Here is a 20,835-nt window from a genome sequence, read left to right on the forward strand (position 1 = left end):
TTGGATCAAAAATTTAAATACATATGTTGAGGAAATGTTGATGTTTGTACCCATTTGTGCACATAATTGCCCTTACTGCAAATTTACCAGTGCGGGCATTATCCTCAACCGACCTGTTTCTGGCTATTTTGTCTGTAAAAAACAGAATGGAATGAAATCTAGCAAATATTAGTAAGTCATAAGGCAACCAAAAAAATCCCATGTTCTACGGGCGGGTGGGCGTGTTTTTTTTCTTCTTTTTTCCCCTCATTTCGCTTGTGATTTTAAAAATTTTTATAAATCTACTTGCGCAAAACAGCTGATTTTACATGCCTGTAGAATTTTTTTTTCTGTTGCTGATGTCCAATTATTAATACTGTCTTATAAGTTAAGAATGTCATGCACAGGGTTATAGCTAGGCAAATTTTAGTGCCGGGTGAAATTTATATGAAATGGTAAAGAAATTTTGATAAGAATTACTAATTTTTATACTGAATGTTCATTGATGTTGAAACATTTGAGACTGGAGTGCCGGGTATTTGGGCTCAAAATTAACCCGAGTGCCGGGTCCGCCCGCCACCGCCCATCGTAGCTACAACCCTGGTCATGCATAAGATATGTGTCGAACTTGTTGATTATTTTGCTTCATAATTATGTCTTTTTTGTAACCTTTTTTCTTTTAGGCCTATGAAAAGCGTTTCCCAACCTGCAAGATGATACCTATATTCTTGGGAAGCGAGACAATGTCGGAATATAAGAGTGATGATGGCGCTATTCATATCGTTGAGAGAAGATGCAAACTAAACTTAGATGCCCCCTACCTCTTAAAAAAGGTGAGAAAATTAGTAGTTTCTTACTCTTGGGTAGTTATAAATTATTAATTTTGGTATAAATAAAATCTAATGAGCTCCATGGATATTTTGGTAAAAAATAACTAAAAAAGATCAAACTAACCTGAATGAATCGTGTAGCAAAAAAATAAAATGCGAAAATAAAATACTTACTGGCGCCTCTTTGAAGTATCTTGTCTTCACCGGCCAGAAGTTGCTTGGCCTTTCCAGATGCATATAATGTTAGGACTTGGATATTATGTGGACGGTGGATGGACAATATAAATAATGTTTGAATTATATACATCATGTATCGCATTCAAGAAGATGCACATTATTTTATACATCTTCAAGTTTTCAAGTATAAAACGACACAAAATTTTAGTGACTGATATTGTTCTTTTTACTAATCAAGTAATGTGTTTCTATCTTGAACTTATATAGATCACAGGTGTGGAATTTGTGTACTTCATTCAGAAGAACTCCCTGAACAAGAGAGATAGAACTCTAAAGATTGAGGCGTACAATGAGACCTTTAGCACAAGGGTCATCGTTGAAGAAGGTTGCACATACACTGTAAGTATAGATGTGATATCTTGGAAGCAAAGAAGCGAAGAATAATTAAAATGTCGTAATTGAATATTTTATTACACGAATTTTCGGGCCTCGCCCTTCGTCAGGTGACAAAAATAGTGTTGTGAGGCCTACACAAGAGAAACATTTAAAACATGATTAAAACGCGGCGCAGGTGAATGGTGGGAGCGACACGCAAGTGACACATGAGCGACAAGAGAGCAGCGGGTGGAACGTATACAAATACAGCGCGTTAAACATGTTTAAGTTGGAAAACAAAACGCGCAAGACGGAAAAAAAAAAAAAATAATAATAATAAAATGCGCAAAAAAAAAAAAAAAAAAAAAAAAAAAAAAATTATAGGCGTCGCGCAAGCACAAGCGAAAGCCTAGGTAAAAACGCGTAAAGCGTTTGTTCATATCTTGTATGGATATGAACAAAATTATGTGCATGTTTATGTGAGGGTGTGGGTATGTTCATGTTTGGCCTTTTGGATTGTCAGCGCAAAAGTAACAACCAATATGCTGTCATTAATAACTTGCTTTTCACGCCTTGTCAAAAAATAAAATCTGGTAGTTCATTTATAGAGACCACTGTCCTGCATGTGGATGTGATGGGTCACATTATTTCAAACACTCAACAAATCACTCCCTCTCCAAATTCTTTAAACTCGGCAATGTTCATACAAACTTGTTGCATTTTAAATTTAAATTTTCACAATATAAACATATAAATTTATTTAGTAAATGAGGTATCAACATGATCAATGTGATATTCAGCCCTATGACTATGAGGAAGTAACAGGGCCAGGGGTGTATAATAGGTATGCTATGATGTGAGCATGAGCATACATTACAAGAAGGGCGTATTGAGGTTCATATGGTGGCTGCACTCATTGCATATCAAAGCTTGTACATCACTGGCTCCAGGAAAACAGACTAATTCACCTCCATTTTTGTGTGGGTGTACTGTATGTCTGATGATGAACTCCTTGTTTCAATACAAAGGGCAATGTACGGGTCATTGGGAGTAGGACTTCTGTACATTTGTACACTGAGTGTTTCCTCATATGTTTCTGTTTATGTGAATTGTCCAATTTTATGCAGATAATTGCTAGAATGTTATTATGTTGCAAGAATTAGATTATTTCTCCCATGGTCTGACAGTATTCTTGTTACTGGGGGGTCTCCCTGTTCAATGGTATATGGGTGCCGTGCGTGCCACGGTTTTTGCATTTTCAGGAATTTTGATGTAATGATATCCCCTTTTGCATGTTTAGCAGAGACAAATGTAACCAAATTACATTAATTGGGCACATTTTGGCTATTTTCCCCTGTAAAGCGCCCAATTTTGGTGACATTTGTATTTTTTCTTAAAAATAGGTCTGTTAACCCTAGCGCCTGATTGCTACAAAATACTGTATGATATATATGCACTGTGCCTGTGTGCATCTCATGTGATGTGATGACACAATCACCCTAAGTGATATATAGGCACGCTTTCGTTAGCCTGAGCAGTGAAAGACCCATGGCTAAGGGTCCTTTCATCTTTTCTGTTTCGGTTTCCGGTTTCGGTTTCGGATCTCATTGTTATTTTGAAGTGTTAGCATGGTACGTGTGAACAATCCTTTTATTCTAGTCTTTTGTTGACTACAGAAAAGTTGAACGAAGATAACTTCTGTTTCGGTTTCGGGAGTTATGTTAATTTCTGGCAGGAAAAAAAGTGAGATGAGAGGGTTGATGCTAATCTAGACAAAAGAAGTGTCTAAATTTTACGGTCAGAATTCGCGATAAATTGTAATGGCTTCAATTGACTTGCGTTGGGTGTCTATGTACTGCAGCCTAAGCGGGAGTAGATTGTGAAAATTGCCCAACGTGAGAAATATATACATTAACACGAGTAATCAGTGTTGCCAAGAATTACGTACTTGTTCGTAAAAAAAAAAAAAAATCGGTTATATTATGATTATGTAGCGATTAAACGGGAATTGTTTTGTCCCAAATACACCTTAAAACTTGGTAATATGCAACACCAGAGAAGTGCGTTGAAGTGAAACTAATAGGATTTCTTTCATTGGAATTGGTAATCTGATAATTGCTTCAGGCAAAATTGCCAGACTCAAAATCTATTTTAAATGTATATTATATGAGAGAGTGGGGATGCTAGACGAGGAGATGATCTGGTGGAGGGGAGGAGAGGAGAGGAGAGGTGAGGAGAGGAGAGGAGAGGAGAGCGAGAGAAGAGAGGGGGCGAGCAGAGCAGGGAGGAGTTTATTCCGTTTATTTTGATTTTTCCACGTTGATCATAGGCCTACTGCTAAAACAGTGAGAGGGGGAGAAGAGTAAAGGAAATACAACATCCAATATAATTCAGATATCCACATAATTCAAAAGATGGCACAGGTGAGAGTTGGGGGAGGGGGAGAGACAGACAGACTAGAAAGAGAAGAAAGCGAGAGGAGAAGAGGCAGGGGTCCTTTTTTAAAGTAAGAGTGAGTAAGATTGCCCACTTGAGACGCCAGTGTTGCATATAATTGACTTATCCAACCTTTATTGACAGACATAAGTGTGATTGACATCACCTATTATTACCTCTTCAAATGAGAAGCATGATGCCCCAAATGTAACAATGAAGTCAACTTACACACCATCCTACTTAATCCCTTGCGTTTTCGTTTCTGAACAATAGAGCTCCTGAAACAGAAAAGTTGAAACGAGGGTAAGTGTCCCCGACCTAGTGCTTGGCATGCAAGGGGTCTCGGGGTTATTCCCACCCAGAGCAAACAACTTCTTTGTTTGGTTTCTGTCTTTATTTCTTCCTTCTTTCCCTTCCAGTCACCCAAAAGCCCATCGGACATTAGCGTTAGTTACCACTATCAAAACTCAATATACAGGCTTAATTAACCCTAACACAACTGCAAAATACTACATGATATGCACTGCCTCTTCATGCATCTCATGTGATAGTGATACATGTATGATTATGCAATGATCGCAATCACCCTAGTCCCTAAGTGATATAGACACGCTTTCATTGGCCCGGTCAGACCTCTGGGTAAGTGTTGCCAACCCAGTGCTAGGCATGCGAGGGGTCTCGGGTTTGAATCCCACCCAGAGCAAACAACTTTTTGTTTAGCAGCGTGTATACTGATATTGGACTCTGTCATGTTTGACATTTGCTTAAAAAGTTACCTTTTTCAGAGTCTTCATTGAGCAGCGGCGTAGCTTGCGACACCATCCGGCGTCTTCATTCCAGCGTAGTGATGTTTTGTTTACACTGACACTTGACCACCCATCCGGGTGGTCGCATGTGACGGAGGATTGATTGTGAAGACTCTGCTGAATGAAACGCATCACTCGCTGCAAATGTCTCAATGAAACATGACAGAGTAACCAAACATGACAGAGTCCACATCAGTATACACGCTATTTTACGCCAACACGGACGCGATGTCCTCAAAATCCTCCGAAAAGCGGAAAATATCACCACCAAAATTGCAAGATGGACGAACCACCGTATTTTTAATATCAGATGCGCGAAGGTCGACATCACACCCCGCAGCATAAAACTGAAATCCGCCGTCACGGGAATCAAAGCTAATAAAGTAATCCATAAAGCTGAAAAACAACTTTTGGATATTAGAATCAGAAATTGCTCGTTCACGATCTCGAAATTACAAGACGAGCTGCAGAATTTGGAAACCAATTTGTTTACCGCCATAAGCGATCAAGAGAAACAGGAAGTGGAACAACATCTCTCGCGCATGCGTAGTCAGGAATTTGACAAAGTGAAATGTAAACAACGTGAGAAATTCGGTAAATTGGTGACAGCCAAGCAAGAGTTTTTGCTCAAAAATCGAGCGGAAGAGAATGACATAGATAGAAATAGATGGGTCATCAATAAATCGGACAGGATACTGAGTGAAAATGAGAAAACTGTGCTTGAAAAAGGACTTAACTATGCCGTCACGCCGCGGGAAATTCCGATGAAAGAATACATTGTAAACACGGAAGTAGCATGTCGCCAACTCGCCCCAGCAAAAGCTCAAAGCTTACGAGCGGATGTTGTTAAGTGTCTTCGCAAATCCAAAGTGCCGCCGTGTAACATCAAGAAAGGTGAGCAGAAAGCTCTGTTTGACTTGAAAAAAGATGAAAATATCACGATCTTACCGGCCGACAAAGGTCGTGCCACTGTAGTTCTTAATACCAGTGACTATGAAGATAAGATGGAGTCTTTGCTCAATGATCAAACCACATACCAAAAGCTAGCTAAAGACCCCACGCCAGCATACAAACGTGAGCTTATTGGTATAATACGCGAATGGCAACACAGTGATCCCATTCCTCAAGACATTAAACACAAAATCTACCCCACAACTGAGGAAGTCCCTAAAGTCTATGGCACTCCCAAAATTCACAAACCGAAGCTCCTCTCCGACCCATAGTGTCTAGCATTGGCAGTCTGAGTTACAATGCAGCCAAAGTACTTGCCAATATCCTCAGTCCCTTAGTAGGTAAAACTGAACACCACATCCACAACAGTGGTGAGTTCGTGGAAAAAGTTAAGAACTTGGAAGTACCTCCAGGGCAGAAGTTGATATCATATGATGTCTCTGCCCTTTTCACGAGCATTCCCGTACCAGACGCGATTCAAGCTGTCAGGGACAAATTGGAGAAAGACGCTACGCTAAAGGATCGCACCCCCTCAAAAAAAAAAAAAAAAAATGGAACTCCCACTTTTTGTCTCAATACCACCTATTTTGTTTACAAAGGACAATATTACAAGCAAACCCATGGTGCGGCGATGGGTTCCCCCTCCTCCCATAGTGGCCAACCTATACATGGAGAGTTTCGAGGTCAAGGCTCTTGCTACAGCCCCTCGCCCCCCGTCGAAATGGTTTCGCTATGTCGACGATACGTTCGTCCTCATCCACGAATATGACATAGATGGATTTACATCGCACATCAACAGCCTGGACAAGAACATTAAGTTCACAAACGAACCCGAACAGGAGGGTAAACTCCCGTTCTTGGACACGTGTATTCATGTTGAGGATGACGGTAGCACCAAGGTCACCATATATCGCAAACCAACACACACTGACCAATACCTGAATTTTGACTCGAACCACCATCTGGAGCACAAAAGGTCAGTGGTCAGAACGCTAATGGACAGAGTGGACAAATTAGTCACTACAGAGGAGGACAAACAACAGGAAACGAGCCATGTAAAATCTGCACTCAAGGCAAACGGCTATAAGTCCTGGATGTTTAAAACCCCCAAACCAAAGAAAAAGAAAGATCGCAATGAAACAACTGGACAGTACGAGAGAAAAATCAACCTCCCGCTGCCATACATCAAAGGACTTTCTGAGAAACTATCCTATATTTTCCGTGACCACGGGTCAACGCTACCACAAACCGGTCAATACCATCAGATCTTTCCTAGTACATCCGAAGGACAAAACCCCAAAACCCAACAAATGTGGTGTAATCTACAAAATCAGTTGCCCCGACTGTGAGAACACTTATGTTGGTGAGACAAGCAGATCTCTCGGCACCCGCTTCAAAGAACATACTAGAACCACTGCCCCCGAACAGCAGTCGGTGATCACAAAGCTGATCATAAACATGATATTAGTATTGAAGATGTGGAAGTCATCGGTAGAGAAGACCATTTTTGGAACAGAAAGATCAGGGAAGCCATAGAGATTAAGACACAAAGACCCACGCTCAACAGGGACGCCGGATACGACCTGCCCGCCATCTACAATGATCTGTTGACACTTGACCACCCATCGGGTGGTCATGTGACCGGAGGATTGTAAACAAAACATCACTACGCTGAATGAAGACGCCGTGATGGTGTCGCAAGCTACGTCGCTGCTCAATGAAGACTCTGAAAAAGGTAACTTTTTAAGCAAACTTCTTTGTTTGTTTTCTCTCTTTGTTCCTTCCTTCTTTCCCTTCCAGTCGCTATCTGTAGATGTAGAGAAAGTTGGAATTCCAGAGTCCACTTGGCACATCCTGTTAGAAACATTTTTGTTTGAACAACAAAACTAATTTCAGAATCAGAATTCAAACTAAAAAATTCATTTGAAAATGTTTTAATTGTAGTGAAGATGAATGAGGTTGACTCTATAGCCGTGAAACTAATTTTCTCCATTAACCAATCTAACATAAATTTACAAATTACCTCTGTCCTCCAGCGCAACGGCCAAAAGGGAAGATAAGCGAGAGACAAAAACAGCATCACCCTATCTCCCTGCACGCTATTAATAGCTCTCCCCGCTAGTGAAACACTTGAGAATGTTCAGGAAAAGGTGTGCTGGCTGACGAGTCGCCGAGGACGGCACTATACCTAGGCGGCGTGCAGTGAATGTGGTTTTTGCTGCGTTGACAATAGCGTAAAATAAGAATGAATACAGAGTGCTATTAGTGAAATTAGATTACAAATGAGGAGAAGAAAATGCACCTGCGATGTAATTTGATTTATAATTAGATGAATTACATTTGCAATTTTACTTATGTTTGATGTACATACATGAAAGTTTTTTTAGATATTTTTTAAAAACTATCAATCTGCAGTGTTTTAAAAAGTACAGAAAACTTTAACCATACCAAACATTTAGGAATGGTAGTGTATGGCTTTCTTTTAGACTTAAATGAAAAAAGGTAACAATGTACCGTACTAAATGTGTTTATATTTTTAACTTAATTTCAAGGGTTTGAAAAAAAAAAAATTTCTTTCTTAACCGTTTTATTTCTAAAAATATATTTAAGTAGAGTTCTCATGATAGACCTATTTCTGGGGTTCTCCAGAATATGTGTTGAAAATAGGCCTATTGGTCCGATGAGATAAAAATGGTCCTGTACTCCCGTTGATACTCCGCGATAGCGGACCGCGAGCGCGCGAACGTGATTGCGCGTGGACGGACGGACACGCCGTGATTAGTATTATGATTAATCTTGGTGTCATGAAAATTCTTGGTAATGGAATATCTTTCCCTCTGTGAAGTACCATATTCCATTAACCCTAACCCTCCTGAATACTACAAAATACTACTTGATATATGCGCTGTTCGTGCATGCATCCCACGTGGTGTGATGACGCAATCGCCCTAAGTGATATATAGCGAAGCCCAAGACCCGTGGCAAACTGTCGCCGACCGAGTGCTTGGCATGCGAGGGGTCTCGGGTTCGAATCCCACCCAGAGCAAAAAACTTCTTTCCTTCTTTTCTCTTTTATTCTTTCCTTCTTTCCCTTCCTGCCGCCAAAAAGCCCTTAGGCGGTTAGGGTTAAGGAGCAAACACAGGCTAGTGTCAATCCTGCCAACAATTTGTAAATGAAAAAAAAAAAATAGAAACATTTATACCTTCTAATTCAAGGATATCCTTGAATTTAAAGATATCAATATTTTCTGGATTTTTTTTCATACAAATTGTTGGACCATTAGTAACATAAAATTGATGTTTGTCAGTGACAATTTAAGATTTTCGAAAATAAACATTGGGCTATTCCACTTAAAATTCACATTACCCTGTAGAAGATTTGGGAAATAACTTCTAGGGGGAGTATGTTTTTCAAATGTAACTGGTCAGGGTTTATCATTTTGAAACCCATATTCCCCCTGTATGGCTTAACCTATATCTTCCACAACTGGAGTGAATATTTCAAATGGAAGATACCCAATTGTCTATTCTATTCTAAACTCATACTCCTTCTGTAGAAGACTTGGATTTTAAATGGAATCGGGCGTGAGTGGCATGATAGAGCCGGCAACTTGTGAAACCGCCCGGCCGTATGGCATTTTCCATATACTGTTAGTTTTGTGGGGTTCATTATCGAACCCCAATGGTTTTAGCTTGTATTTATATTATTTATTAACATAGGCCTATTTGTTTATGATATTTCAAGCGTTTTAAACTTTCAAAATAATCCCATTCAATTACATGGTTGACGATGGAAATTTACTAAACTTAGAGAATGCACGGCGCATACCACCTGAATGGAATAACCCATTTTGGTATTAATCCTCTCATCAACATTTGACAGATTTCAACAAAATATGTGTTACAATGTATGTTACTCCCAATAATCTAAGTTTTCTTCTCGTGTTATGTTTAGATCAAAATAGTTTCAGGCCTTTTGATGGTCAAATAAACACACTAAACAAACGAACAACATTTACCTATTTTAGTAATGATTGTTCTATGTTTTTAATGCACCTTTGGTGAAGCTGTTTTCTTTTAAATATAAACAACACATACATACACATTGTGTTCTGGTATATTGCTGTTTTTCATAGGTGTCACCAGTCAGGTTACATTATATTCATACCTGCGATGGCATGCAATATTGGAAGCGTGTTAGATTGATCAGTTTGTTTGAAATCAAAAGCCGTGCAAATTATTTGGTTTAAGAGATGTTAAGCTCAAGGCAGTGCCGACTGATGCGATGTTATCTTCCTGACTATGTGCAGGAATTATAGCTCATCAATTTACATCTGATTACAATCAGTTTTGATGAAGATTCCCAAGTTTAGAGTGTACTATGCATTAGACTGTAGATGGTGCTAACTGAAAAGCTAACTTCATTAAAATAATTGCACACCAATTTTTCACAAGAATTAATAGCTTCCCATTTATGTCACTAATAGTTTCTGAGTCTCTCTGGCAGCTCTAGAAATGTTTTATGGAACAAAAGGAGGAAACTGAGAAGCGTTGGATGCCTCTAGGAGAAACTCATTTATAATGCTGATTGGATCCAGGCATGTCATTGTGATGTCATTGTTGTTAAGTTTGAATGCTGGATACATGTAGGGGGAGTCTTGGACAGTGGAAATACATGCATATAGCTGCCTTTATTAGAATGGTGTTTCTGAGAAAATTATTTTGTTGAAATAGTTCACATGGCAGCTATTATTTGCACTTGCACAATTGTATTTCATGGATTGAGAAGATGGGGCTCTTTGGTTTCTATTTTAACCTCATCAAAGCCTATGGTCTCATCCACAGCTTATACTAGTTAAACTAAAAGGCCTGTGACCCGTCTTGGTTTGCCGTGACATAGCTTGCAACACCATCACAGTGTCTTCATTCAGCGTTGTGTCAATAGGGACATCGGATACGACCTGCCCGCCATCTACGATGATCTGCTGACACTTGACCACCATGTGACTGGAGGGTTGTAAACTCAACGCTTAATGAAGACACTGATGGTCTCTGGCTAACACCTTGGTCGCAAGCTACGTCATTGCAAACCAAGAAGGTATTACTTTGTAAGCAAATGACTTAGTATCAGTTATCTTTCGGGTATTGTGAAAAATCTAAACATTTTGCTTGGACTTGGAATGTTGTCAGAATTTGCAAATTATGCAACATTTTTAGATTTTTCACAATACCCTCAAACAAATTGATACACAGTCATTTACCTCTATATTATCCCTGTTGATTGTAGTGCAAGGTGGGTGGAAGTAACACCAGAACATCAAAAATCAAGTCAACCTCAGTTTTACTGTTGGTCAAAAAGTTTCATGATAAATTGTTCGGCACCGTCAGGTAAAGGATAATAACAATAACACAACAACTAGCTGATTGTCTGCCGCCAGTCTATCCTTGCGGCAATTTAATTGATCTCATCATGTCTATTTGTGATATGACGTCAATGGTAGAGATGCTTTTACTCCCTTCAGGTTTATATATGATTCCCTACCTGTGATAATGGAGGCCCAGTTTAATGCCAAGGATTCTGAGTTTGCTAACTAACTATGGTACTTGCTCGTCAAGATTTTTTTGTTTTATTTGTATGTTTGTTGTTGTTGTTTTAGCAAGGAAACTACCAATCAGATAATAAGGACATAAAATTACAAAGAAGTTAATGAAAAATGTTTAAAAAAATTACGGACATCCTCCTCGGCCAATGTTACAAGGCTATTCCAGTTAAAATCCATACGCCTGTTATGGAAGACATGATCTTTATCTCCCACACACAGAGTGTGGATTTCAAATGAGCCACCCATTTGAAATTCACACACCCTGTGTGGAATATTAAGTTTGTGTGTTTCATAGGGGGTGTATGGATTTCAGCTGGAATAACCCAATATTGCTTTGAAAGTGGTCAACATTTGCAATGTATCTACTCTTTATAATTATAGGTTAATAAATGCATATCACTTGTTGGGAGTGAGATTGTACAAAATAATGCACATATACTGAGATGTTGATGCGTCTAATGCACAAGCCCCGAAGGGGGAGTGCATTATACGCATCAACATCTCATAAGTGCATTATTTTGTACAATTATTTCTCAAGCAATAAATGATACGCATTTATTAATCTATTTCATACACGAGAAAAAAATTTCTTGATTTTTGCTATTTTATAACAATATTGTCACTAAAAATGGTGGAGTATGCAAGCAAAATGTAAATGCATCCAACCTCAAGAAAAATGACCACATCCGAAAACGCTAGTAATTTACAAACGTTTGCTCTGGTGTGTATGAAGTCTAATTTGATCATGACCTTCAGGAAAAACGTTTTAATATAAGATTCCAGCACATTATGTATGAAAACCCATCAACCCATGATGCAATTACCAGTGCCACAAATAATGCTATATTTATATGCACCGACATTATCCATTACAAACAATCTTTGCTCATTTGTGCATAGTGTAATTCAAAGTCAATTTAAGTTTTGTATTCATTTAGCTATACATAACAAAATAATGCCTAGGCAATTCTCTCACGAGTATGTAATTGGGAAATCAATATATGACAATATTTAGAAACCTTTCCTTTGCTTCGTACCAATCAGTCAATCAACTATCCATTTCTGCTTCTACTATTACCATTGCACTGCTGATACATGTACATGATACATATCATTTTTCACCTTGATGTGGCAGTGACGTCAAAGCGTTGAGGCAGCAGTTTTGCACTGGCATCTATGTGGCATCTTTCATTGCTTGCGTGTGTATGCCAGCGCCTTGAGCGAACGCTAGCATTTTGTAGCTGCGTCCAATAAAATATGCATTTAGACATTTGTAAAATCACATTATCCATTATAAACAATCTCTACGCATAATTCAAACGAGTCAATTTTAGTTTTGTATCCATTCAGCTATACACAACAGGGTGGAAAATGGTATAGGAAGTTTTCATTCATTGACCAGTCTGACTGGCACTGACTCCTTCCTGTCCTCTCTATGTCACTGCACGTTCAAAATGGAACCAGCATGACACTGAGAACCGGACAGACAGAAAAGACAACATTTTTGGTAAATGACTAGGGAAAGCTGAGGAGATGGAAAGCTGAAGTTTTTGCTGAACCATGAAATGGTATCAGCCTATAAGAGTGTATGTTACTAGCTTACTTACTAGCTTACTTACTAGCTTACTTACTAAGTTACTAGCTTACTTACTAAGTTACTAGCTTACTAACTAACCATTTGGTCTGGAATGGACATATCTCTAAATGCCACGAAGGTATGACCCCATGAGTGGTGTCATATGAAAGAGGAAAACATAAAGAATATAATAAAATATTTCCAAACGTCGGAGGTCATCCAGGGGTCACAGGGGTCAAAAAAGGTCATTTTAACTGAAAATGCTCAGATTGAGCTTAAATTTAAATGTAATGATCCTTGTGACATTCTAAACATGTTTCAAACATTTAAAAATGTATTTAAGGTCATTAAGGGGTCATAAAGGGGTCAAAGGTCAAGGTTCTCAAAATGCTCCAATTGAGCTGAAATTTAAATGCAATGATCCTTATGATATTCTAAACATTTAAAAAACATTTTAAGATTCATTTAAAGTCATTAAGGGGGTCAAAGGTCAAGTTTTCCAAAATGCTCCGATTGAGCTGAAATTTAAACGCAATGATCCTTATGACATTCTAAACATGTTGAAAATATTTTCAAATTCATTTAAGGCCATTAAGGGGCAATAGAGGGTCAAAGGTCAAGTTTTCAAAATGCCTCAATTGACCTGAAATTTAAATGCAATGATCTTTATGACATTCTTAACATGTTTTAAATATTTTAAAATTCATTTACGGTCATTAAGGGGGTCATACAGAGGTCAAAAGTCAAGTTTTCAAAATGCCAGCTTCTCACGATCAAGGTATATTAAAACGGCAATTAATGAAACAGTCTTATTAAAATTAATACTATCCTGCACAGTATTGCTGCTTGATCAGATCGTCACAGTCATCCGCCTAACTTACCTCGTGCCCTTGCAAAGGGCACAGTTGCTCTAGTTTATTTTATATTCTTTACTTTTCCCGATTCATTAACACCATTCGGGTGGTCATACCTTCGTAGCATTTCGAGTTATGTCCATTACAGACTCCGGGTGACAGTGGTATAGGCCTACCACAATATACTGCCAAAGCCACATGGTTCAGCTATGGTGCGGTTATCGCTCTAGTTTAGGGAAAATGTCCCCCATACCCCCTTCAAGACTTGAAAGAAGCAGGTGCTAGGAAAAAAAATTCCCCTGTAAAGCCACCAATTGCTCCTGGTCTTTGTAAAATTCACATGAACCAGGAGCAGTGTTCTAAAACAAATTGCTCCTGGTTGCAGTTTTGCACTCCATGCTGTAGTGCTGGTATGCTATGCCGAAAAGGATTGATTACTTGAAAACTGCCCTTTCAAAAACCACATCACTGCACACACGGTCGACGTCCTATACGATAAATATAAATTTAATACTCCGTTGGTGAGCGACGGGCGAGTGGTAGTGAGCGACAGGCGAGTGGTATTTCACTGAACGCAAGAAAAGGAGTTCTATCTGATTGGCTAGCAATCGATCGCTTAGGTCGCTCAGTAGTCAACTACAAACTCATGCATTCAATTCGATTGAAATCGATTATTCTATTATTGACGAAGATAAAGAGCGTGATAGTGTGTCAATAATGTACATTGTATTGCACCTGGTTTTACCAGCATTCCTTTATAAAATAATTTTCTCAAAGAGTTGAATATTATCAAAATTTTTACAGCGGATTTCAAATGTTTTACATCAAAATTGCAGTTAAACATATCCACAGCAAAATACCGGTCCTCACCAATTAGTACATTTAATATCCAGTTAGTACATTTAAACGAAACCTGTGATTTACGTGACAACAAATAAAATTTTCTTACAATAGAAATATCATATGGGATACTGATATGGTAGGCCGCAACCGCCACAACGTGGAGCTGCTACGCGTAGCTGACTTTTTGTTCCGTGGAGCCAAATTGACCAATCATGTTAGAGTTTTTCATTACTCGGAGGTAAAACTGACCAATCAAGTACGACTTACTCATTACGTGAAGCGAATTTAGTCATTAAGAATTTGCCAGACGAGCTTCACGTGGTTGCAAGATATCCTCGGTCACGATAGTTATGATTCAAAAAGTAATTTATGAAAAGTACGAACCGACTTATTATTAAGATGGACATGCACTCACAAGAAACTCATACAGTATTGTACACAACTATATAGCTAGGCAGAGTGGTGGTAAACCATGCACACAATTCTGCGATCTGCAGTGTATCGCCGGGAGCTGATTTGTACATCTTATGCTGGCGTGGCCTGCGGAATTCGACCTTCAGCAAACCAGTTCGGATTTACTTTATATACTAGTAGTAGGCCATACATACTGTAGTTACGGTACTGCCCGCTTTTCCTATACACAATACTCAGTGCGCTCACCATTGACGCGTGACCTAGTGTATGTTAGAAGGTTTTATGCCATTGCCTATATGACGTCACTGTGTAAAAAATAACCAGTCAATATTTAAAGTATTCTCTGAATTTCTAGAAAATATAGTTTTGTAACATTTCCTAAATTTTTAGCTAATTTAGGTGTTTGGAAATATTGGTACTTTTGTGTTTTAGGAAGGATATGTAAACGACAGATAACACCAAAAATATGAACAAATTATTTCTAAACTGTGTTAAGTCTGCAAACCATTATGCTTCTCATTTTCAAGAACGCTGGTTAACAATAAGCAGACTATTGTCTCATTTCGTAAACAAAAGCCCAGACAGTATTGTTACCTTTATGTTCAGCTTTATAATCATTCACCCAACTGAAACTATAATACCAGCTCATTGTTCATTGCACAGGTAAAACAGACACAAGTGCAGTGTGTATTTAACCAGAGAAGATCTGATGTAACATAGTTGAGCTGTTTTCATTGAGTGTTATCTTGGTTTAATAGCTTTTAATGTGGTTTAAGTCCTTCAAAGGTCGTGGTGAATTCTACTGTAGACATGACTGCATCATGATTATTTTAAAGTCAACAACATTCAACAATATGATCACCGTGATAGTATGACAGTATCAGTACCGTGGGTGTCAGTGATCCTGGTCTGACACAGTAGACAAACAAACAAACACGCCACACACATGGCACATGCATGCAAGATAACATTGACTATACACTAATCAAACAATGGTATTGATCCTGTACAACTGTTTGTGGTTTATTTACATTCGATTCATTTAAAATCCACATAGTAAACATTAATTTTGCAAGTGTTCTCTCTCTCTGTAACGAGGATGTATCCACTGGCTCCGCGTAATGAAAAGATCTAACATGATTGGTCAATTTAGCTCCGCTGAAGCGAAAAAGTAAGCTACGCGTAGCAGCTCCACGTTAGGGCGTTACGGCCAGCCATATACTGATCATGCGAAAATCGTAAAACATAGAATAGAAACAGTGTGGCCGGCTCTCAAAATCTCAAATTGTATGCATAGCCTGAGTCGCATACGGCCTATCTCGAACAAAATAGCTCAAAATCACCATGCGTAGTTGTTGAAAAACGTGAGGATTTATCGTACTACCACGGCAATTTTTAAGACGAAGATATAGGGATGATGATGGTGTGCTGCATCTCATCAAAATTTGTACTGTACAATAATGCAGCTTTTGTTTTCTTCCAACATTTTGGTACTAACAAGGTTATAAAGTGCAGTTTGATCTGTTGATGTTAGTTGCTGAAGTTTTTTTCTTCTAATCATTGTGTGTATCTCTCTTCTTTCTCTTTCTTTAATATTTGAAAGACTACATAAATCAAGTTTATCAGAAATCAGTATATTATATTAGGAATGACATTATTTGATAGTGATGTTGAACTGGCACAGTTCTCAGAATGTGATCACACACAGCACATATTTATCAAACCATTCATAGTCTGTTCATTTTGTGAGATGTGCTTATTCACCGCTCAATTTGCAATTGTACAAAATGTAGATCTATGGTATTATATTTCAATTTAATATCATGCTTTTTCACCATTGAATATAAGTTAATACTTTGCGTGCTAGCCATAGGCTTCAACATAAAAAGTTCCAAATTTTGAGATATTTTCTCATAAATATCAAGAGCTATCTTAAGAACTACAGAACCAAACAATTGTTTGTACTCATTTTAATGCATTTTTCATGCTGATTCCAAATATGGTCATGAAAATGTATAATTCTGAAATATATGATAAAAATTTAAAACTTGTCATCTGTAGTTGCCATACCCGCGTGGAGTGTTGGATAGAAACTTAAAATTGATGGTTTAAATAAAATTTTATGAAGAGGTTTATGATTCAAGATTTTAAGTTTCCAAGGCTTTCTTGTAACATGTACATTCAAACACAAAACCCTACCAAGCAGGATGTTCATTATTGCACTGATGTTATAAATCGGGGACTACACCATACCCACGCAGACACACTATCTTCCAAACAATTTAATTTTCTTATTGTGTGCTTAAAAATGTATGGCTCTGGTGTATAATATGAGATACTAGCCGTAATTGTGTCTGAGCTGAGAGTAGTGTGCATTCAGCGTACTGGGTTTCTGCCAGACCCAAAGTGTTAAAAATTGTTGGTTTATTGATTGCTTCTGCGGCATCGTTGACGTCATAGGATGCAAGGCTAGTCTTCATCAAATTTGCAGGCGTAGTTTGGCGTAGTTAGTGCATGTGTGAAAGACTATTGAATAGATTTCTGCAGGGCTGTGCTTGTATCATTGTTAGTGTCTAGTTGGTTGCAGCAAATGAATCAAAAAAGAGCAAAAATAGATAATAATGCAAATGGCTGTCTATTTTTATTTCTGGAAGCTGGTTTGTTTTTTGTTTTTCTTTTTGTTTACCAACAATGGAGGCTTTCATGTGACGTACATACATTTAGTGATGGGAGTTTTTTTTGTACATATCGCTGGCCATATCATGTGACGTAATTTGCAAAATTGTATGCGTATTCGGAGACAAAACGAATTGAACTTTTTGTGAAATGTATTGTTTCTGTACTCTTGAAATGTACTATATCTAGTTGAAAGAAAACCATTCTAGTCTAAAGAAGACATTCATAAAGTTAATATAATAACGTTTTCAATCCCATCAATTGAAAACCAATTTAACCCCTGCAGAATAAATGCTGTGGTCCCCGTTGGTAAGGCCTATTGTGTGAATTTGTGTACTGTTGCCAAGTCACGTGGTACACAGGCGATGTTTTGCATTCCGATCATTTCTTGTTTCGTCATTATTTTGTCAGATTCAACAAGACTAGGTTGTGTTTAACATCTGTTCTTTCGGAAGTTTTTTAGTTTGCATATTTTACAATTTATCGCTTCATAAGTAGTAATCCCAGTAGCTTTATATATTAATTTGGAAGTGTATTTACAACAATATTTCGTGGCGTGGACCGTGTTTTCATTGATGGTTTTCGTCGGAAAAATACAACAAAATATGTGCGGCGGTTTGGAATTTCAAGAACTTTGAGTGGAACATTGGGAGAAAAGGAGCCTATACCACCAGCTGGATTGAATTTTATGTCTATTTGCGCTATCACCGAGAGCATCTCGCCAGGTGCATGGCTGATAATTCATCAGTTATGAAAGTACACGTGCGATCATAGGCTACTGATATAGTCCAGTTTGGTTCCCTTACGATTCCAAAGTCTTTTTTACATGAAACGGAAAATCGTTGTTGAATTTACGCATCGAAACAACTAGCTGCAGCAATCAAGTAAAGTCGTCAATATTATCATAGTGATGGTACTGCGGCAAGTGGAAATTGTGACATTGTCTGGGATTCTCTTAAATATTTTTATATAATAATACAAATAGTTGGACAAAACTAACCCGAGTGATGATAGAGAGGCGAAGTTGCTGGTATTTTAAATGCGGAATGTGGCAATTTTACGTGAACGGGTCACCCAGCGTCGGGCGTTATCCGCAGCGGTGTTGAGAGCAGTCAAGATGATGAGTTGATTCGGTGAGAAATTTGCTTTTATAATCAATCCCGGTTTTAGTAGCAGGCCTAGGCCTAAAGCCTAAAGGTAGAACACATTTGTAAAAAATGGGCATTGGAAGTATAAATAACATTGGGTCGAAAGCGATTTATTTTATTCACTTGACACGGTTTTAAGTTTTTCAAACTGTGATATTCACACAAGCAGAACGCAAAAACCAGGTTGCCAAAAATTTATGCTTGAAGTGCTGGCCAAATAATCAAAAGGTCTCCAAATGTTTTAATTTGGTTTAACTTTATGGGAGCCAAATGTTAAAAAGTCGCAAAAATTTTCCTTAGGCCTAATCATTGGTTTTTTGAGGCCAGGAAATTGTCAAAAGTCGCAAAAAAATAAAATAATAATAAATAAATAAAAATCGAAATTAAGCCCATTTGGGCTACCAAATCGCTGGTTTGGCAATACTAAATGGCGGTCTCGATGATTATGTAAATTGTTTACCAAATCAATCAGTCCTGGGGATTTTGCAAATAGCCAATTTCTGTGGCGTGCTATCAACAGATTATTGATCAACCCATTTACGAGAAATTACATAAGCTATTTATTAATGATATGACGTCATTCGAACATGTATCACATAAACAAAGATATTTACATTGTTGAAATTGCGATATCAAGTTGTGTCCGAAACGAAAGGGAACGAAATTTGAGTGACAATAAGGAGCAGTTATGATTAAAATGTTTATCACATCATGCGAGATGTGCTGTGACTCCTGCTTTGCATATATGCCTCTGCTTTGTCCAATCGTGGGACAGGAGTCATTCACAGGCCGTGCTTTTGGGGCGTTGGCGTATTTTCGGTAATTAGTGTTGGGAAAATTTACAAGCAGTTTGTATTCCCATCCGAAGTGGAAAATAATAATAAAATAACATAAAATCTAGCCAAGATATGGCCAAGAGATCGTAAACAAGTGTTGGGCGATATGCAATATAGTAACATCGCTATGCGTGCATTAGTGATGCGCGGTATATGATATCCTGATATTACAAGTGGGATATTCGTGAATCATTTAGTCTGATTAAAGAATGTTAGTGGCTCTTGGAAAAGCTTGAATTACTGGAAGTCAAATTTTGGTTGGATTTTCATGAAAATTCCTGGAAAATTGTTTAAGCAATCGGTAAGGGTTAGGATATGTGAACAGATTTCCTTTCTGGCATAAAATACTAACATCGAAGGGCAGCATTATAATTTAACAATTTTGGAGGTCGTTTTTCGGACATATGCAAAGGTTGTTGGATTTTGGTCATTCAAGGCAATCGGTGAAGGTCAAAGTTAAGAGTCCTTCGTACGTAAATTACAGAAAATATTAACAGTGAGTAGCAGCCCTATAATTTAACAATTGGAAGATCGCTTTTATGGGTTTTCTGACATATGCATAGGTGTTGGCATTTAAGGAATTCATAGAAGATGTATCATCAGGAAAGCAAAATTGTAGAGTCATCTGATGTAAAACAAGTTTGGTAGATCTTGGTACGATTCCTTTTTACTTGCCCAAATTAACTCGGCATAGTTTTTACTAGATTTGGTTTTACTCTACTTGGCAGCATCTTTGTGAAGCTCGCCTAGATAGTGGGAACAGAGCACACTGCCTTTCCACTTGGACCTTCTGGCATATTTAAAAAGTTGAAAAGTAAATAAAGAGGTAAATAAATAAACAAAATAAATGGAAAAATAATCATGTTCAAGATCAATTCAATTTTCAACTCCTTAGTATATAGTAAGGAAGTTTTATTAATAATCAGGCTTGTATATATGCAAAAGCCTTTGCTTGCACAATTTGCTTCCCTTTTTCTGTTTTCTTCATTGCAGATTATATCAGGTAACAGGAGGGAAGACGTGTTGTTTCAACTTGCTTGTCGTGAGACTGGAGATTTGTTTATGACCACAATAATATTTGACGGTGATCTCTTCATCAAGCATTTACCTATAATCATGATAATGGGTTTACTTCAGTTAGACATGGAGCCATGTAGCAGCTACATTACAGCAATCAATGACTTATATTTGCACATTTTGAATTAACACTGAATGTTGCACGTTGCTCTATCTACGAACTACGTAAAATGGAAGAATCATGTCAAGTGCTTTTAAAAAAACATAAAATGGTGTACAATGGTAAGAATCACAAATCACGTACACTTGTACGT

General features: G+C 38.0%; 1 protein-coding gene across 1 annotated transcript in view; it reads left to right on the top strand.

Annotated features, from left to right (window-relative positions):
- LOC140151137 (SEC14-like protein 1) overlaps nt 1–20,835 on the top strand; it is a 92,495-nt gene that overhangs the window by 13,420 nt on the left and 58,240 nt on the right. Inside the window, exons 2-3 of the mRNA XM_072173358.1 lie at nt 663–812; nt 1,254–1,385. Of these exons, the coding sequence (XP_072029459.1) occupies nt 663–812; nt 1,254–1,385 (282 nt within the window). The remainder of the gene's footprint in view (nt 1–662; nt 813–1,253; nt 1,386–20,835) is intronic.

The sequence above is a fragment of the Amphiura filiformis genome, chromosome 4 (assembly GCF_039555335.1).
Source record: "Amphiura filiformis chromosome 4, Afil_fr2py, whole genome shotgun sequence".
Taxonomy (NCBI): Eukaryota; Metazoa; Echinodermata; class Ophiuroidea; order Amphilepidida; family Amphiuridae; genus Amphiura; species Amphiura filiformis.